Raw genomic sequence first — 18589 nt, 5'->3', positions numbered from 1 at the left:
AGCCTACAAAAACCGTATTGCACATCTAAAACCTCAATTCTGTCAATGTAAGAAAAGTCCAAACCTGTAAGGATTTTTATGAGTTTATCTGATAAAATAAGGATCAAAAACAAAAAAATACAAAAAAAAAAAGAGAAAAAAATGAGTTTGAGTCAAACTGATGATAATTGCTGGGAAGCATGATATCAATGGATTGAGAAAATGCTCAGGAAAATGGCAATTGTACCACTTATGCTAAACATCAGAATCAAAGGGGAAGACATAAGGGGGTTACATGAAATTTATTGGCAATAGATTAGGAAGGCAAGAGAAAGCAAAAGGTGGGGTGGGGATCTCTGGGACTGGATAGAAAGTAGAACCAATAGACACACACTTATTTTACATAGGTGGGTATAGGATAGTTAACAATTAACAATCCTATATAATAAAAGCCCAATATTCTAACTGTCTGGTTGTCTGGTCATCTGTTCAACCAATCAAAGCATAATATGCTAATGATATGCTAAGGCTGCTCAACCTCTCGCTATGACGTGCACTGACCACCAGGGGGAAACACTCAGACCGGTAGGTTAGCTTGCTGCTGGGGTCCAGCCCATTGGGACTAAGCGAGATGGGCCGGACATGCCCTGGAGCCCTCCCACAGTCCCTTGCCGGCTGGCCAACCTCCTGCGTCCCTCCTGGCCTCGATCATGCACCAGTGGGGTCCCTTGACCTGGCCTGTGCCCTCTTGCAATCCAGGACCCCTTGGGGTATGTTGGAGAGCCAGAGCTGCCCCCTGGTGGTCAGTGCACTCCCACAGGGGAGTGCCACTCAACCAGAAGCCAGGCTCACAGCCTCCACGGCAGTGCTAAGGATGTCCGACTGCAGGCTTAGGCCCGCTCCCCCGCGAGGGCTCTGCGAGGGCTCCTGGGCTGCGAAAGGGTACAGGCCGGGCTGAGGGACACCCCACCCTGGTGCATCAATTTTGTGCACCAGGCCTCTAGTTAATAATAACAATGATGCCGAAACCAGTTTGGCTCATTGGATAGAGCGTCGGCCTGCGGACTGAAAGGTCCCAGGTTCAATTCTGGTCAGAGGCATGTGCCTGGGTTGCGGGCACATCCCCAGTGGGAGGTGTGCAGGAAGCAGCTGATCGATGTTTCTCTCTCATCGATGTTTCTAACTATCTCTCTCCCTTCCTCTCAGTAGAAAATCAATAAAATATATTTAAAAAAAAATAATAACAATGAGGGGATTTGTGGTCTGCTCTGTGCAGTGGTTGTGCTTTGATGGGTCCAGAAAAAAGGAAGTTACTTTGATATTGATATTCCAAAGATATGTTAACAGGTATGTTATTATACATACAAAAAAACATGACAGACAAGGTCAGTTTGATTGACTTTTGTTAGGGAAAAATGCCAGCCTAGGACATGACTACCTACCATGAACTTTTAATTTCAGACCATCCTATGTGGTTAATTTGGTTTCTGAGTTTGTGAGGCCACCATGTAGGCCTCCCCTGAGCTTGTCAGGTTTAGTATGGGGCCCTTTTTTGTCCATAATCCCTACCATATTTTTGTATAATAGAGAGACTATAATTGAAGGACTACAGCCTGAATCTGGTCAATTAAAAAAGTAGTTATTAACATTTTAAAATAAGATGACTCCACATTTAAACGCCAGAATTTTTGACTTTTATAGGAAAACTGGAACTATGGCAATACTAGGCTCACAGTCCCACATGGCGTATGTTTGGATGGAGTTGAGTGGGGGGAAAGGCCATTAAATAGAATGTATGCTTATTACTTTACCACAGTTCACACCACTCCCTATTACCTTATACCATTTCACTCATTTTCACTACTCCTCATCTCTATAGGCAATTTATTTTCACCCTCTGACGTGCTTTATAGTTTTAAATTATTTTCTATGTGCGATTCTATTTCAGCCTTGGTAAGTCAGTAGAGAAGTTAAATACTGTGATTATTATCCCGATGTAAACAAAACATAGTTCAGAGAAGTTTGATTCGCCCAAACTTATACAACAAAACCAGAATCTTTAGCCCTAGCTGGTTTGGCTCAGTGGATAGAGTGTCAGCCTTCGGACTGAAGGGTCCCAGGTTTGATTCCGGTCAAGGGCACATGCCCTGGTTGTGGGCTCAATCCCAGTGTGGGGTGTGCAGAAGGCCAGCTGATCAATGATTTTCTCTCATCATTGATGTTTCTCTCTCTCTCTCCCTCTCCCTTCCTCTCCGAAATCAATAAAAAAGTATATATATGTAAAAAACAAACAAAAAACTCCAGAATCTTTAGATTTCCTCTTTCAGTTCTGTTAATTTTGGGGAGAAAGTTTCTATGAAGAACTTCATTTAGTGATTCATGCAACAAAGCCAAAGAAGTAGATACAGGCATAACTGCTAGAATAGATGAGTTCCAACTGCTAAGCTGTTCAAGTATCACTGCAAATGTTTAACTTTTCTTTTTTAATGACTATTTCTGCTTCCCTTCTCCTTACAGGAATATGAAAAGACTGCCCGTCTAGCTGTCTTGAAGTTGGGTGTGGCTATATGACTCGCTTTGGCCAGTCAAGTTCGAGTGGAAGTGGTATTTGTCCCTCTGAGGCAGAAGCATTTAAGAGCTCATGAACAATTCTTCATGCCCCGGGAAGGGGTGTGGGGGTGCTCTAAGCTTCATAGTGACATGGCAGGATCTCGAAGTGGTGGAGGTCCATCTGCTTGGGTACCTGAGTAACTTACAACGAGCAGAGGTGCCTGCCTACTACGCTAGACATGTAGTGTGAGAGATAAACCTCTGTGGTTTTAAGCCATTGCGATTTTGGCACTGTTGCCACAGCATAACCTAGCCCGACCTGACCCATACAAGGACTCATTTGCATGGTTGCTGAACTTTTTCAAGAACTAGAATGCAATTCCTAGACCTGATCATGTCACTAAAATTTGTAGTTCCTATCTGGAAGACAGTGAGAATCAATTGTTGATTTTTTTTTTTACACCCCTAATTTCCTCATCCACCGCCACCTTCTAACTTGGAAGAAAATTATTTTCTGAATCCTTCCCACATGAGCTTGCCATTATTCTGGCAGTTAGACTGGGAGGAGAAGAGAGCGGCCCGGATCCTTTTTCCGTTCCAAAACCTAATCCCAGAACTATCCCCACCCACTAGCACTCACATAACCTTGTCATAGGGCGCCTATTACCACTCCCAAGGTGTCACCAACAGAAAGGAGTTGCCGCTGGCACCGCTGCAATGTTAGGGCAAGGCAGCCAGGCTGCGCTCTTTCCTCGCCGGTGCCTGGGCTTGGCCAACTTCGGAGAAGCAGCATTCTCCAAGGGAAAGAAGCCTTCTCAAGTGGGAGCAAAAATGAGTGTGCGGCGCACACCCATCCCGGGCACTATGTGAATGTGGGGTGAGTTCTTTTAAGTCCTCCAGCTCTGGGCAATTTCTAGTCGGGCTCATAAGCTGCCCTGATGAGGACTCCGGGGCCTCTACCGGTTTTTCTGGGCTTTTCTCAAGCCCGCTTGTGCTTGTCATCTTTGCACACTTGCAAAGTTCACAAACGGTGGGGGTTGCGCGTAACACGAGCTCCGGCCACCAGACGGCCGCCCGCAGGATCAAAGGTCGGCGGGGCCGCGAGAGGCTGCGCCTGCGCAGTCCCACTCCCGCCTGGGCGAGAAGGGGTGGCGGCAGCGGGCTCCTTCCACCGCGTGCTCGCAGAGGCGGGAAAGTCTTAAGGCGAGCCGCCGCGCCCCTCCCTCTTCCTGCCCCGTCCACCTGTCTGCTGCCCTGGGAGCCGGACCTTCTCAGGCGGCCAGACTTCGGGGGAGGGCGGCGTGCAGGGCCCTGGGCTTCTGACTCATCATCTCCAACCCCCTTCTCGCGCGCGCTCCAAGTCTCAGGACTTTAGACTTGGGCACCGTCAGAGGGGGCGCGATGACAGCATTTGGGGAACCCCAGCTTTGCCGAGGGCCATCCCCCACCGCCTGCGGGTTTCCGAAGCTGCCAGAGAGAGGATCATGGAGCCACAGTCAGCTCTCAGTTCGCCTGGTTGGGGTAGCGGCGCCCCCTTTCGGAATAACCCGTCTGGCTCCTCCCTGAACGCCGGGCCAGTGGTCGCGTCCGAGGAAAGTCGGCTAGGCCCGGACTTTCTGCTCCTCACGTCACTCAGCAGATGCACAGCGCCCTCACCGCGGAGAAAAGGCTCTTTATTTCCCAGCAGGCCGCGGGGTACGGGGCATCATGGGACTTGTAGTCTCCGCTGGAGTACGGAACCAGTCGGACGGGGAGTGGGGGGCGGGGGGACTAAAGCACCCAAGAACTGATTTCAGAGATCGCCGCGTATGGGAACCTGGGCTTGGAGTGGATGGGATTATGAAAGGTGGAAAGAAGGGACATAGTGAGATGAGGAAGATATGAAGCTATATGGGACGGGGGTGGGTAAGGATGGAAGGGGGGAAGCTGAAAGTTAGCCTAAGGATGTCCTGATGGGGGACAGCTTTTCAGGGCAATGGGGTGAGGGAAGAATCTGGTCTAGGTATAGCTTCCCCTAGACGAGAAAGGGGCCTAGTCTGAGTGGAAATTGAAGGCATTCCCGCTGGATTGCATGTAGGTCTCCAGGGCCTCCATCTGTTTTCTGAGTTTGGTGGGGTGCAGTAGGGTCCGGAGAACGTTCCCACAGGGTAGGAGAGCAGCGCTTGTCTGCTTCCCTTGCCATCTCATTCAGTTGTTCGGTTTGCTGTGCTAGCCACCGCGGGACCGTTCTCCAAATCAGTAACTTCCTCCAACTCAGAGAGACCCTGAAAACCAGACAGAAGTGTGAGGGGTGAGAAAGGAGGAATCCTCCACAAAAGCAACTTCCTCCTCCTCTCTCGTTTTTTTCTTGTGTTCCTATAGCCCTTCTAATATTTAGGCAGCTTTCTAATGCTCTCCCCACATTTCTGGGTCCAACCATTTAGACATCCAATTCCCTCTTACCCACCACTAAGGGAGGTATGTCCAGTCAGAAAACCAATCAGCATGAGTCTAGGACCCCTTCCTTTCCTCCCTGCCCCATTGTTTTCCTTTAAGTGCCATTGGCCAAAATAGCCATTGAAAAAAAAATGAGCTCGTAGGTAGCTGCTCCATATTTTCCTCCCTGCCCTCAGTACCTCCTGCAGCTCCTGGTAGTGCAGACTCTGTCTCCTGCAGCATCCTGGCTTCCTCTGGTTTAGCAGGAGTAGGGAATACGCTGAGACCAGCACTCCTCCTAGGGTGAAAGCCTCAGCACTGAGCTCCAGCACCAACAAGCCTTCCAGCTGCAGGTAGACAAGGCTGAGGATGCTACAGGGGAACCAACACCTGTTGGCCCCTGCCCTTATCCCTCTCCGGCTCCTTTTGCCTCCTCGTCTTCCCATCTTCTCCTTTACTCACCGGTACCATGGAGGAGGCAGGTGCTGCAGGCCCCAAGGCTGTCTTCATCACCTCAACCACCACCACAATGAAGCCCAAGATCAGATTGATGGTGTTGAATATCATCATGGCGCGCACCTGCCGGTGAACCAGTTCAGCCCTGCCTAGCCTAAGGGGACTCATTGCAACCCCAAGCCCAACCTGCACCTACCCGAAAACAGAACTCAGATTTTATTCTCCTAACTGGGCCCTCAGCCCTCCATGTTTTTTGCTTTTTGCCTTAGTCTTTTAAGATTGTCAGGCAGAGAGCTAACAGGATTAGCTTGGAGAGCCACTTTCTAGGTTGAGGGGTGTGGTGTGTGTGTGTGTGTGTGCATGTGTGTGTGTGTTTTGGGTGGTCAAAGAATAGTACTGCATTCACTTCCCCTCTCACCTTCCAAAGGCGGGGTGCTCTGCGCAGCTCAAGGGTAACAATCCCAGTGAGGAGACCCTGAATGGTGAGAAAGGCAAGTGTTGAGCTCTGGTCCTATTAGTGAAGGGCCCCCAGGATCTTTCTTCCGTCCTCTGTTGTGGTGGATCTTACCAGTGCTCCAGGTCCAAGCGGCAGTGCTGTGGCCATGTGACAAGCAGAATTCAGGCAGGCAACTGAGACAGCCAAGGGCACCACAGCCACTGCGAGCCATAGTTGGCTCACCTGGAGGCCAGACGCAGGGGAACTGTCAGGGATCCCCTTCCTCCTCCCAACCCCTGCAATTGGCCCGAATGCCTGGTGGTGGGAAGTAGCCAACCAAGGGCAGTGAAGGAAGGGGATATCATTTAATTTGTTCCGCCTGATGTCATAGTTTAGTTACTTACCTATGTGCTTTCCCCACATGATGGAAGCTGCTCATAGATTAAGGGTTTTGCCTTATTTATTCTATGCTTCCCCCACCCTCCTCCCTCTCAGAGTCTAACGTTTTCAAACACATGGTAAGTGTTCACAAAACATAGATGGAATTGAATTGGGGTACAAGTGGATATGCTGAAGCTTGGGGTAGGGCATCCTGGCCTCACCGCCAGCATCAAGAGGTGCCCACTCTGCCTGTGCCTTGCCCAATGCTGTAGCTTTTCCAGACGAGGGCTGGATCTCCCTTGCTCTTGCTGACCAGCTCTGTCCCCCATGGCTCCCTTGATTGCTGAAGCTTTTTTTTTTCCCCTGAGAAAAAGGCAGGAGACAGGTCATGCAGGAGCCTCTATTTCAGCTGCCCCTCCATATGCTTCTAATATCCAGGGAGTTGAGGCTCAGGACCTCTCACCTACCTACTCTGAAGCAGCTACTCCAAGGGACCCAGCTGGTCTTGGAGCTCCTGGTGGGGCCTGGTGGCTCAGAGCTGACAACAGACTTGTCTTGGCTGAGACAGGCTGTCAGGGTTGGGGTGTGGTGGGGCAAAGGTCCCTAAGAGGGCCTAAGGACCCAGGAAGTGGCCGTAGGTAGATACCAGCCGCTGTTCGGTCCACGAGATGCCCAGCTCTGCCTTGCTTTGTTCCTGTTTCCTGTTGCCTCCACCTCTGCCCATCCTGGGTTCCTCTTCTGATCACTCACCCATGGATGCTACCACCCTGGGCCCTAATTCTGCCCCCCGCCCCCATTTCCATCTAATCTTTCTCCTTTTTCTTTTCTTCCTCCTCAAATAACTTGCTGTTCCCTAGGGAAATCCCACATTACTGTCTGGATTGTTCCCATGTCATTACCACTTGCAGCTTTGTCCCCAAACCAGGCAAGGTTTAATTCCCTTGGCTTCCTATCTGTCCCTTTCTGAATGGTTTCTCCTCTCTCCTTCCTTTTTTGAAGGATTTTCTCTGGATGGAACACTGACAAAGAGGATGGGGTGCCCTATTATAGTGGGGATTGTTTTTAGCTCAGTGATAACCTGCAGCTAGACATGTATAGAAGAGAGTCCCCAAATGGTCAGTCTTGCGAAGGATGCTATTGCAACAATTAATATTTTTGAGAGATACAAGTTGCCTTGCAGCCCTGCAGCCAGGCTGACCTGGACTAAAATCTCAGCTCTGCCACTTTCCTAGCTGTGTGACCTTGAATACATTATTCTACCTATTTGAACCACTGTTTGTTCAAACTGAGTTATAAAACGGGGGCTAATAATATGACTGTGAAGGGTTGTTGACTCATGGTGGGTGCTTAGTAACCATTAGTGGCGCTGATGAGGTCATACTGTTGTGCCTGTTGCCCATATACTAAAGGGCTTATTCAGAAGCTAAGCTGGGGATATTTATTTCTACAATAGGAAGCAGAACCAGCGGGGCCCAAATATATATTTAGAGATCAAAAAGAGGAAAGATCCATCTTGATGCAGAGCCTGAGGTTTGGAGGCAGCCAGACCTATGTTCAAATTCCACATCTACCTGGCTGACCTTGTGAAAGTTACTTAATCTTTTGTTTGCTTACCTATAAAGGGAAGTTAATAATACCACAGGGTTCCTTTGAGTATTAAGAGAAAATGCATATAAACCAGCTCAGCCCAACACCTTGCACATAAGTGCTCAATAAATGCTAGTGGCTATTATCGTTATTATTATTGATGATGAAAGAAGACTGAGCCAGCAGACCCTTGGGAGTTAGCACCGGGCGGCTGGGTTCTGTGAGGAAAGCGGCCTTCTTTGTAAGCCACTGATGCCCTGCTCAGTGCCGAGCCTGTGCTCATCGGAGCATTGTGCCCTCTCTTCTTTCCTGGGGAGTGGGAATCACACTTAAAATGGCTGGGAGCTGCTGTGGATGAACTTTATTTGGTCGCGGTGCATGGTCCGACAGAATGTGAGGTGCTGGGCGTGCACGGAGCTCCCTGAGCCGGCAGGCCAGGGGAGAGAGACTCGTTAGCCTCGTTTTCCTTACCTGTAAATGCGACCTAACATTTCAGAGTGTAATGGTAAGGATTGTATACTATTAAATATGTGAACAGGTATCCAGTAATTACTGATTAGATCTGACTACACTGCTTAAAAACACATAGCCCCAGTCCAGATGATCATCTCCCGCAGGGACGGCGCTGCACCCCCCCATCCGTTCAACCCCCCTCAGCGCCGAGCAGAGTGCCGGGTACTCAGTAAGCACTCAGCACATATTTGTTGTATTGAAGAGCCAGTAAAGTGACTTCAGGAATGGAGAACAGAATTCGAGAGGAAGGTGCAGGAATTGTTTATCAAGAACAGAAAGGACCGAGGAGTAACTTTAAATAATGTTTCTTACACGGCAGACATGAGCTATCTCTATCATCGCCCCTCCTCCTCCCCAAAAAGAGACACAAATTGAAGGGAGAGGCTTTGAGATAAAACCCCAGGAAGAACTTCCCGAGTCTGTGCATGTCGGGGCAGAAAAGGCGGCCGCGCCAACTCCTTCCCTGGTATGTCCGGGTTTAGGGTGGGAGGGGCGGCGCGGCTCGGAGGCTGGGGGAAGGACGGGATGACCTTTCCCAATCTCTCCCGGTCTCCGGGAGAGACCGTCCGCGCCCCACCCCCTCCCTCCGACAGCGCCCCCCGTCCCCGCACGGCCCGCACCCCGCCCCTGGCGGCGGCTCCCGGGGCGCCCAGCGCCCAGTCCCCGGAGCCGGAGCCCGCTCCCGGCTCCCAGCGCGCCGCGCCGCCCCCCGCATGCTAATGGCCGGGCCGCCTCCCGCCGCACACAATGCGGGCCAGGGCCGGGGGCGGGGGACCGGGGAGGGGGCGGGGGCCGGGCCGGGGGCGGGGGGGCCGGGGCCCGGCGCATCTCCCCCGGCCCCACGTAACGCTGACGCCCGCGCCGCCGGCCCGCCGCCCGCCGCCGCCGCCGCCGCCGCCCGCTCCGCCGCCGCCCGCTCTGGGCTCGTGAGTAGCCGCTCCCCCCACTCCCGGCCCCCCCTCCGCCACCCGGCCCCCGCCCCCGGCCCCCTCCCCCCTCCCGGAGGGGGGGCCCCCCACTCCGCGCGCCGGGCTCGGAGCAGGTGCAGGGGGCGGGGGCGGGGGAGGGGCGCCGGCTCGACCCCAAGCAAACTTCGCCCAGAGCTCCTGGGGGGGCGCGGGGGGGGGGGCTGCGGCCTCAGAAGCCTGGAGAGCCAGGGGGGTCTCGAGGGAGGGGGGCCAGGTGGGGAAGCCGGGAAAGGGGGCACCAAAGGGGAAAGGCCAGCGGGGGCGGGGGGGGGGGGGACGGGGACAGCCGTCTTTGTAGGGGCCCGAAGGCAGGGCGCGAGGGGCCTGGGGTGCAGGGCTGCACAGCCGGGAGCCAGAGTGGATGGCCGCCCCCCCACCCCTCCCCAGGTAGGGCTGATGGAGGAGGGAGAAGGGACCCAAACTCTCTGGGAGCAGGGGTGGGGGAGGGGAGAGGATGGGGGGTGCTTCCCTCTCTGCGTCCCAAACAAAGTGTCACAAAGAGCTCGGCCGCCGGCAGCAGCAGAGGCGGCTGCAACTCAGCTTTTGTTCTCCCGGCCTGGGTAGCTGAGCCCTGGCCTTCCAGGCTTCCAACCCTGCCCCCCATCATCCTTCTGGCTTATCTTCCCGGGGAGGGGTCTGGGGTGCCGCTCAGAGCACCTCTTGTGCAGGATCACAGGTCCTGCCCTACTTGCCCACCTACTTGTGGGAGGTGGATTTTCCCAGAGGCTCTCCTGCCCACCCCACCCCCTCATCCCAGGACTGGGGCCCCTATGGGTGCTAAGACTCTGACCTTTTAGGGTCAGTTCCAGTTAAGGGAACTTAGGGCTTGCTCTGTGCCCCCTCCCACAAATCTAGAACTTTCAGAAGAGGGGTCAGGTTGGGACGTGCCTGTGGAGTAAGACTGGCCGTGGTGGGGTGGCCGTAGGGGAGCAGGTGTACCTTCCTCTTGCCTCCTGCTCCATTTTTGGAGTTCATGACTGAGATTCCATGCCCCCAATGCAGGAGAGTGTGCCCTCAATGTGAAAGGTGGGCAAGCTGTGGTCTGGGGTCAGTTTGGAGGAGCCACCTGAGCAGTGATGTTCAGAGGGCTATGGAGAGGAGACCATAAAAAGAACTACTGGGATGTTTGATAAAGGTGGTCTTGATTGTAGACCCTCTAAGAAATTCCTTTTCTTTAACCCCGTCTAATGCAGTGTTAATAATTGTTAGAGGGCGTGTGGAGGTGTAGGAATCCCCATAGAGGGAAAGACATCAAGTATTAGAAATTATCAGTGAGAGATGCCTAGCCACAGCAATACCTCAGAAGTTCTGAACCCTTGCCCCTTACACTTGGACCCTAAAAACTTTTGAACCACAAGGCTTGAGGGACAAATATCATGGTTCTCCAGTCAGCAGACGTTTCTATGTACCCGTCCCTGTTGTTTCCAAGAATCTTCTCACCAAACCTTTTATCCTTTCCTACTCGGTAAGGTTTGGTGGTCCACACCCCCTTCTCCACCAGCTCTCCTCGCACATAAAAGTAATTGGCCTGTTGCTTTGGGAAGATTTCTGACCCCTATCCCTGGCCTTGCATCCCTATAGAACCCAAATAAGGGCAAGATAACCCCTGATTCCCAGTGTGGGAGGAAAGTAGGTCAGTGCTACTGTCTGGCCAAGTCTCTCGGATGGTGGTTAGGGCCTGACTATAGAAAACTGTTGATTATTGCCCACAAGCAATATGTGCATGACCTGGGTTCTAAGCCAGTTCATAGAATCTTGGGCCCTGTCACTGTTTTCTCCTATTGAGAAAAACTCATCGGATTAGGTGCCTGGGACCTGGTTTGGTGTGGAGGTGAGTCAGATCTTGATTGTGCCTAGAGGGTCTCTCAGTGGGTTTATTGATTTGAGGCCACCCTTTGGGGAAAGTCTCCCTGCTCAGGAATATAGTTTCAATATGGGTCTTCTTGTATATGACCGTATTTCTATCCTAGAAACGGCTGTGTACAAAGCAGTGTTTTTTTTGGAGGTAGGGTGGGGTGGGGGAGAAAGCTTTGCCCTATTCCAACTCTACTTGCCTCAGATATGAGGTCAACTTCCCCTGAAATATTTTGCTTACTATCCTACAGGCAGTTTCAGGGGCCCTAGAATCTTCTCAGAATCAGAGTATGCGCCCATAGGTTAGTCAGCTATGACCATGCAGTATTCCCAGCCTTCCCCCTCCTCCCCCACCATCTGCTTCCTCTGAATATACCAGATTGGCTGTACACCAGGATGTTCCGGGAATCCCCAGGAGAGCAACAGAATGTGATGGACCCAAATACGATGCCTCACTCACTCATTCCAGGATGTACAAACTGTAACTGTCAGGACACTCCTTATAGCTAATTAAAATTCTTCTAGTTACATCTATTTTGTTACATCTATTTTCAGTGTCATCCAAAAGGCAAAAATAAACCCTCTGGTATCGCTGTTCCCCCCTTCCTCCCCCATGGCTTCCAGGGAAGAATTTTTAAAAATCTAGCTTTTCTCAGTGCTTTAATTGTGGTGTTAAAATGTTAAATGTGGCCCCTCTAGCACTTCATAGCTCTCGCCAGGTATGAGGTGGCCACAGTGGCTCCTCTGGTAGCCCACTGCACTCTCCATGGTACTGAAGGGATGACCATTTGTTTTAACTCCACTTGGGGTCCAGAAGTCTTGTGACTCAGAACTACACAACTTTCTAGCAGGAAGGAACTATCTATATAAATTTGTTCAATCCCCTTATTTTACAGACGAGTAAGCTGGGATGTTAAGTGATTTACGGAAGGTTGCATGGCTTTTAATGGTCTGATTGGGCCCACAATAGCCTTGAACCCTTCGGTCTTATTCTACACTTTTCATGATACTACTCAGTGAGCCTGGCTAGACTCTTGGTCCCAGGAAGGGGATTTTTTTTTTTTTTTTTTTTTTTTTTTTTAGAATCCAGAAAATGAGGGTGGATGCACTAATTTGGAGCTACAGAAATACAAATATTAAAAGTGGTGGAGATTGTTTAGTGACCCTTGGACAAGGACACTTTCTTAATTAACCTCTTGTTAATAAAATTCCCTTAACCCAGATTCCACATGTAACAGGTACCTGCCGGCTCATGGAGTCTTTTTTTAAAAAAATATATTTAAATATATATATATAATTGACTTCAGAGAAGACAGGAGAAGGAGAGGGAGAGAGAGATAGAAACATCAATGATGAGAGAGAATTATTGATTCTCTGCCTCCTGCACTCCCACACTGGGGATCGAGCCCACAACCCAGGCATGCAACCTGACCAGGAATCAAACCATGACCTCCTGGTTCATAGGTCAATGCTCTACCACTGAGCCTAGCTGGCCAAGGGAGTAATTTTTTATAAATAATCTTTTCTTTTCATTTTTTATTTATTTTTTAAATTCTCACCTGAGGATATTTTTCCATTGATTTTCAGAGACAGTGAAAGAGAGAGGAATAGACAGAGAGGAATATCGATGTGAGAGAAACATTGATTGGTTACCTCCTGCACACATCCTGACTGGGCTGGGGAGGAGCCTGCAACCGAGGTCTGTGCCCTTGACCGGAATCGAACCTGGGACCATTGACCTGCTGGCCGACACTCTATCCACTGAGCCAAACCGGCTAGGACCATTTTTTATTTAATTTTATTTATTAATTTTAGAGAGAAACATGGATTTGTTGTTCCACCCATTTATGCACTCACTGGTTGATTGTTTTTGTTGCTAATCTTACTGAAGGATAGTTCTTCCATTGATTTTAGAGAGAGTGGAAGGGAGTGGGGAGGGCAAGAGAGGAGAAAGAGAGAGAGAAAAAAACATCGATGTGAGAAAGTCACATCAATTGGTTGCCTCCTGCATGCACCCCAACCGGGGTGGGGAACCTGCAACCTAGATATATGCCCTTGATCAGAATCGAACCTGGAATCCTTCAGTTCACGGGCCAATGTTCTAACCACTGAGTCATGCTGCCAGGACCCATTCATGGAGTGTTATCACATCCAGTAAATATCAAAAATTAAAGAAACTTGGACCTCCAGAGCTTTTCTTTGCTGATAAGCAGGGCTGACTTCTGGCCCAATTTTCTTCCATTAAAGATCCTTAAGCAAAGTAATGCTTGAGTCTTTTTCTTGCTTAGTAACCCATTTCATGCCTATTGTAAGAAAGTTCTTTATATATCAAATATTCTTTCTATTTCAGGCAAAAAAAAATTTGATTAAGTCCACATTTGTCTAGCCTTGACCAGATAAAATTATATAAGTAAGCAGGAAGGTATACTGACTGACTTCTGGTCAGCCTCCCAGGCCTATTTCCATGAATCTTTATTCTGGGATGGCTTCTATGTCTTAATGCTAACCTCCTCTGCAGCTTATGTTCAGGAGCACCCCCTCCTGCGCCCCCTCCTCCCCCCCAATCCTCTTCCTCTCAGTTCTCTTCTTCCTCAGAACTGGACCTCTGCACATCCAGGCCCAGGGAATTTTAGCCTGGAGAATTTTAACCCTTTTCTGCTCAGAGCATGTGCTGAGCCCCTATCTGTGCAGATGGCCCAGCCCCGCCCCCCGTCCCTCACTCCAGCCTCTTGAGCTCAGAGCCAGTGTAATCCTCCTCTTGTGTGAGCGAGCCTCTCCCCTGCAGAGAGGAGAAAAGCCTGCTTCGGAACAGCCCTGGACAAAGGGGCTGAGATGCCCCAGCAAACTGCAGGTTCCAAGGTTTGAAACACGGGAATGAATCCTATCCGGTATTTGCAGTTTTTAGCCCCTTCCCCAGGCCAGCAGCACCCCTTAACTTCCACTCCTCCCCCAACTCTTTCTTCATTCCCTCTCCTTCTGGCTCTCTCCCCCTTCGTGCCCCTCCCCCTCTGTCTGTCTCCAGACTGCTGCTGCTGGGAGGTGTTTCTCTCCCATGCATGAATGAGTCTCTGTAATGAATGGAAATGAATGGATCAGGAATCCAGGCAGAGGGAGGGAGAATGAGGGGGAAAGACAGAAAGACAGGGTAAGAGCAAAGGAAGGACTGTGGAGTCTGGAAGGATGTTTGGCTTGCTGGTCAGTTAGGTATCTGAGAGCAACTGTTCCCACTTGGATAACTATGGGGCATGGCAAGCCCACCCCGTTTGCTCATCAAGCTGCACACCCCAATCTAAAGGAGAGAGGGCTATACTGTGATAGTCTCCCCCACCACCAGGGGGTAGTGGTGGTGGTTGTAGTTGTTCTGGACCAGGCATTTAGAACGTGTTTGGGGGGAGAAATCTATGTTCTCAGGAAGCTTGGGCATGGGCAAATCAAGGAGTACAAGTTCTGGAGACAGCAGCCACCTCCTGCCTCAGGATGCAAGGAGGGAGAAGGGTTTCAGGAATACAGGGTGCTAAGAGTTTTGAGTTGGGAGTGACTATTTCCATTGCTGAAAATCAGGACTTATCTTTTCCTCCAAATCTCTCTCTTTTGCTTTAGCTCTTCAGCACCTGTTGCCTTCACTAGCAGCTTTTCCTCCTCCTCTTCCCTGAACTCCCCAGAACCAAAGAATGTGAAAGGGGTCCATGGAGGTGAGTTAAGCTTGCCTGAACCTGCAAGTACCTACAACTATACTTCCTGCCCCTCCCTACCTCTCTCACCTTCTGACCCGCCCTTATTATAAGTTATCTCCGTGTCCCCAACAGCCCAATTCCCATTTATCCTCCAATTTCCCTAAGTTGAGTGGGAAGGGTGCCGGGTGTACTTGGTGTAGGCCCCTATCCACCCTCCCTTGGGTTCTATGGGTCTCCATGTCCTTACCCCACACAGCTCTCCTTTCTCCACCCTTTGCTCTATATACATCCTTCTCCACAGGGCTCACGTCCCCGCGCCCTGGGCGGCCACTTAGCGCCCTCACCGCCGGCCTTCGACGGAGAACTGGATCTGCAGCGCTACTCCAACGGACCAGGGTCTCCAGGAATGGGAGCGGTGGGCTGGTCTGAGAGTCGCGCTGGCGAAAGGCGCTTTCCCTGCCCTGTATGCGGAAAGCGCTTCCGCTTCAATTCTATCCTGGCTTTGCACCTGCGGGCGCACCCAGGCGCCCAGGCCTTCCAATGCCCACACTGCGGCCACCGTGCAGCTCAGCGGGCCCTGTTGCGCTCGCACCTGCGCACGCACCAGCCAGAGCGCCCGCGAAGTCCCGCCGCACGCCTGTTGCTGGAGTTGGAGGAACGCGCGCTATTGCGCGAGGCCCGGTTAGGAAGAGCCCGAAGCTCAGGGGGCCTGCAGGCCACTCCTGCCACTGAGAGCCTGGTGCGGCCCCAGGCTCCATCAGCATCCACCTTCCGTTGCCCCTTCTGCAAAGGCAAGTTTCGTACCGCAGCGGAGCGGGAACGCCACCTGCACATCCTGCACAGGCCCTGGAAGTGCGGCCTATGCAGTTTCGGCTCCAGCCAGGAGGAGGAGCTGCTGCACCACAGCCTGACCGCCCACGGAGCTCCTGAGCGCCCTCTGGCGGCCACCTCGGCTGCCCCGCAGCCTCAACCTCCACCCCAACCTGAACCCAGATCAGTCCCTGAGCCCGAGCAGGAGCCCGAGCCGGAGCCGGAGCTGGAGCCCGAACGTGAGGCAACCCCAGCCCCTGCTGCTCCTGAGGAGCCCCCTGCGCCTCCAGAGTTCCGTTGTCAAGTGTGTGGCCAGAGCTTCACCCAGTCCTGGTTTCTCAAGGGCCACATGCGCAAGCACAAGGCCTCTTTTGATCATGCGTGTCCCGTGTGTGGCCGTTGCTTCAAGGAGCCCTGGTTCCTTAAGAATCACATGAAGGTGCATGCCAGCAAGCTGGGCCCACTGCGTGCCCCGGGGCCTGGCTCTGGGCCTGCCCGGGCTCCCCAACCTCCTGACCTGGGCCTGCTGGCCTATGAGCCGCTGGGCCCCACGCTCCTCTTGGCCCCAGCGCCCACCCCGGCTGAGCGCCGTGAGCCTGCAAGCCTCCTGGGCTACCTGAGCCTGCGAGCTGGCGAAGCCCGGCCCAATGGCGAGGGCGCCGAGTCTGGGGCTGGCCGCAGCTTCGGAGGCTTCCGCCCCTTGCCCTCTGCGCTCCCAGCTCGGGCTCGCCGGCACCGCGCTGAGGAGCCCGAGGAAGAAGAGGAGGTGGTGGAGGCCGAGGAGGAGACCTGGGCCCGGAACAGGGCGCTGGGCCCTCTGGCTTCGCTGCACCCACGCCCAGGGGAGGGGCCAGGGCACTCGGCACCTGCTTCGGGGGCCCAGGCAAGGCCCGCTGCCGCGCAGGGTATGTAAGGGGTCTCCTGTCTCTGAGGTTTTCCGCATCTGGTCCCACTCTGACGCCACCACTCCCCTCCTTTTAAAAAGGATCTCGTAATGCACCAGCTCCACTCACAGCAAATCCAACCCCTCATTTCCCCCAACGTGCTGTTTCAGACCCGAAGGGGGGCGAAGGGTGGGTATGGGGCGCATGGCTCTGGTAGGGTAGGGCAATGGGCTCCTCTGATGTCCCTTAACGTGTGCATTGCAGAAGAGAATGGGCTGATAGTCGGAGGGAACCGGTCCGAAGGGAGCCGGGGGGCCACCGGCAAAGATTGTCCCTTCTGCGGAAAATCATTCCGCTCGGCGCATCACCTCAAAGTGCATTTGCGAGTGCACACAGGTGAGGGGGCAGCCTCCGGGGCGGGAGGGTCCTGGAGGGCAGGAAGAGAAGGGAGAGGGCCGACTGTGACTTTTGGCAGCCTCCGGACTGGCCGGATGCGGGCGCAGGGAAACCCTTCTTTAGTAAATCCGAGGGGGCGGGAGGGGCAGCGTTTCTTTCCTGGCCCAGAGGAGGTCTGTATGTTGAACGAAAGGTGGATGGGGTGGGCAGTGATCTCGTCTCTGACCCTATCGCACCCCCCTCCCGCAGGCGAGCGCCCCTACAAGTGTCCGCACTGCGACTACGCGGGCACCCAATCTGGCTCGCTCAAGTATCATCTGCAGCGCCACCATCGGGAGCAGAGGAGCGGGGCTGGCCCAGGGCCACCGCCGGAGCCGCCCCCTTCCCAGAGGGGTTCAGCCCAGACGTCTGGAGCCAAGGTGGCTCAGCAGCCTGCGACTTGGGTGGAGGGCACCTCGAGCCCCCGGCCTTCCAGCAGCACCGCGCCGGGGTCCCGTAGGAAGCCTGCCAGTCCTGGGAGGACCCTGCGCAATGGGCGAGGCGGTGAGGCCGAACCCCTGGACCTGTCCCTGCGGGCGGGGCCGGGAGGCGAGGCCGGGCCCGGGGGTGCCCTCCACCGTTGCCTCTTTTGCCCCTTCGCCACTGGAGCCCCCGAGCTCATGGCCTTGCACCTGCAAGTGCACCACAGTCGCCGGGCTCGGGGCCGCCGGCTTCCCCAGGCCGATGTGTCGCTGCCCTATGTCCGAGCACCATCAGGAGAGACCCCTCCCAGTCCTCCTCTGCAGGAAGGGGAGGAGGGCCCCGGGCTGCTGAGATCCGGAGAGGTGGGGTTGGGGGGGCAAGAACGGTAGGAAGCCCTCTTAGGGGCTGTTAGTTTAGTGAGCTTACCCTGCAGGAGCGGGGGAGCACTAGAGGTAGTTGGGTAGAGCAGCCAGCAGGGGGGCAGTGTGGGACCCATATCCCAGCCCCAGGTGGACCAGAGGTAAAGGGTATGGAGGGCATAGGGGGGTGGGTGGGCGGTATGCACCCAGCCCAGGGGAGTCACAGTGCCTTAGAAGTGGCAGGGGTGAGGATCAAAGAATGGGTTCCCAGGGCTGGCAGAGAGGATTGTGCCCCTGTTGAGGAGATGCTCTGCCAGTCCTTGCTGGTCCATAGGCATGAGAGTTTATTTTTGTACAATGGGTGGGGGTGGGGGGCACTGTACCCTTCTAAGCCCCTTCAGGGGTCCTGTAGACGTCGCTATTTTTGGTACGATTCCTGTCATCCCTGTTGCAGAGTTGTGTCCCCAATAAACAGGTGTCTTGAGGCACAGGGACACTGCGTCTGTCTGCCTATGTCCTGTCCTCCTTGGGCCTTTCTGTCCAGGAAAGAGGCATCTCTTTAGGCACTTAGTTATCACCTAAAGAGCTTGGGTTTTACCCCCAGGCTTTGGCTTCAGCAGCTCTGCTGTGGGCCCAGGAATTGGCATTTAGCAAGTGGCCTAGGGGATTCTCATGCATCGTGGTCTGAGGACCTCTCATTTTCAAATGTGCTGAATCCCATCTTAACCGTGACTAGCTTTGCCTCAAGACGTGGGTGTACTGTGAGAGGAGGAACTTCAAAGGGTGCATTGAGTCTCTGGGAACCACTGTGGAGAAGGTACATTCTCTTAGGCCCGGCCCACACTGAGCTTTGGTCGAGGGGAAG

At 53.2% G+C, this 18589-nt stretch overlaps 2 protein-coding genes across 7 annotated transcripts; one reads left to right on the top strand and one right to left on the bottom strand.

Annotated features, from left to right (window-relative positions):
* The first annotated feature begins 3276 nt into the window (after window positions 1-3276).
* ZNF219 (zinc finger protein 219) lies at window positions 3277-18218 on the top strand. Of its 5 annotated transcripts, none has more exons than XM_070425997.1 (5): window positions 3277-3406; window positions 14740-14831; window positions 15115-16528; window positions 16772-16903; window positions 17153-18218. In XM_070425997.1, exons 2-5 carry the CDS (start codon window positions 14826-14828, stop codon window positions 17752-17754), a joined length of 2154 nt encoding a protein of 717 aa, XP_070282098.1. In that variant the 5' UTR covers window positions 3277-3406; window positions 14740-14825; the 3' UTR covers window positions 17755-18218. The 5 variants fall into 5 exon arrangements, with proteins under 5 accessions (XP_070282098.1, XP_070282108.1, XP_070282072.1 ...); XM_070426007.1 differs by lacking the exon at window positions 3277-3406 and adding an exon at window positions 8642-8783; XM_070425971.1 differs by lacking the exon at window positions 3277-3406 and adding an exon at window positions 9141-9243.
* TMEM253 (transmembrane protein 253) lies at window positions 4182-6781 on the bottom strand. Of its 2 annotated transcripts, XM_070406354.1 has the most exons (7): window positions 6685-6781; window positions 6439-6580; window positions 5969-6079; window positions 5819-5875; window positions 5407-5523; window positions 5145-5291; window positions 4182-4793 (listed from the first exon to the last, which is right to left on the bottom strand). In XM_070406354.1, the coding sequence occupies exons 2-7, from the start codon at window positions 6544-6546 to the stop codon at window positions 4713-4715; spliced, it is 621 nt and encodes a 206-aa protein (XP_070262455.1). In that variant the 5' UTR covers window positions 6547-6580; window positions 6685-6781; the 3' UTR covers window positions 4182-4712. The 2 variants fall into 2 exon arrangements, with proteins under 2 accessions (XP_070262455.1, XP_070262466.1); XM_070406365.1 differs by lacking the exon at window positions 6439-6580.
* Window positions 18219-18589: the final 371 nt, after the last annotated feature.

Source organism: Myotis yumanensis, unplaced genomic scaffold (genome assembly GCF_028538775.1).
Source record: "Myotis yumanensis isolate MYYU_CA2020_CCGP unplaced genomic scaffold, mMyoYum1.0.hap1 SCAF_1, whole genome shotgun sequence".
In the NCBI taxonomy this organism is placed as follows: domain Eukaryota; kingdom Metazoa; phylum Chordata; class Mammalia; order Chiroptera; family Vespertilionidae; genus Myotis; species Myotis yumanensis.
The sequence above is the reverse complement of the archived record's forward strand: the minus strand, read 5'-3'. Positions and strand labels throughout refer to the sequence as shown.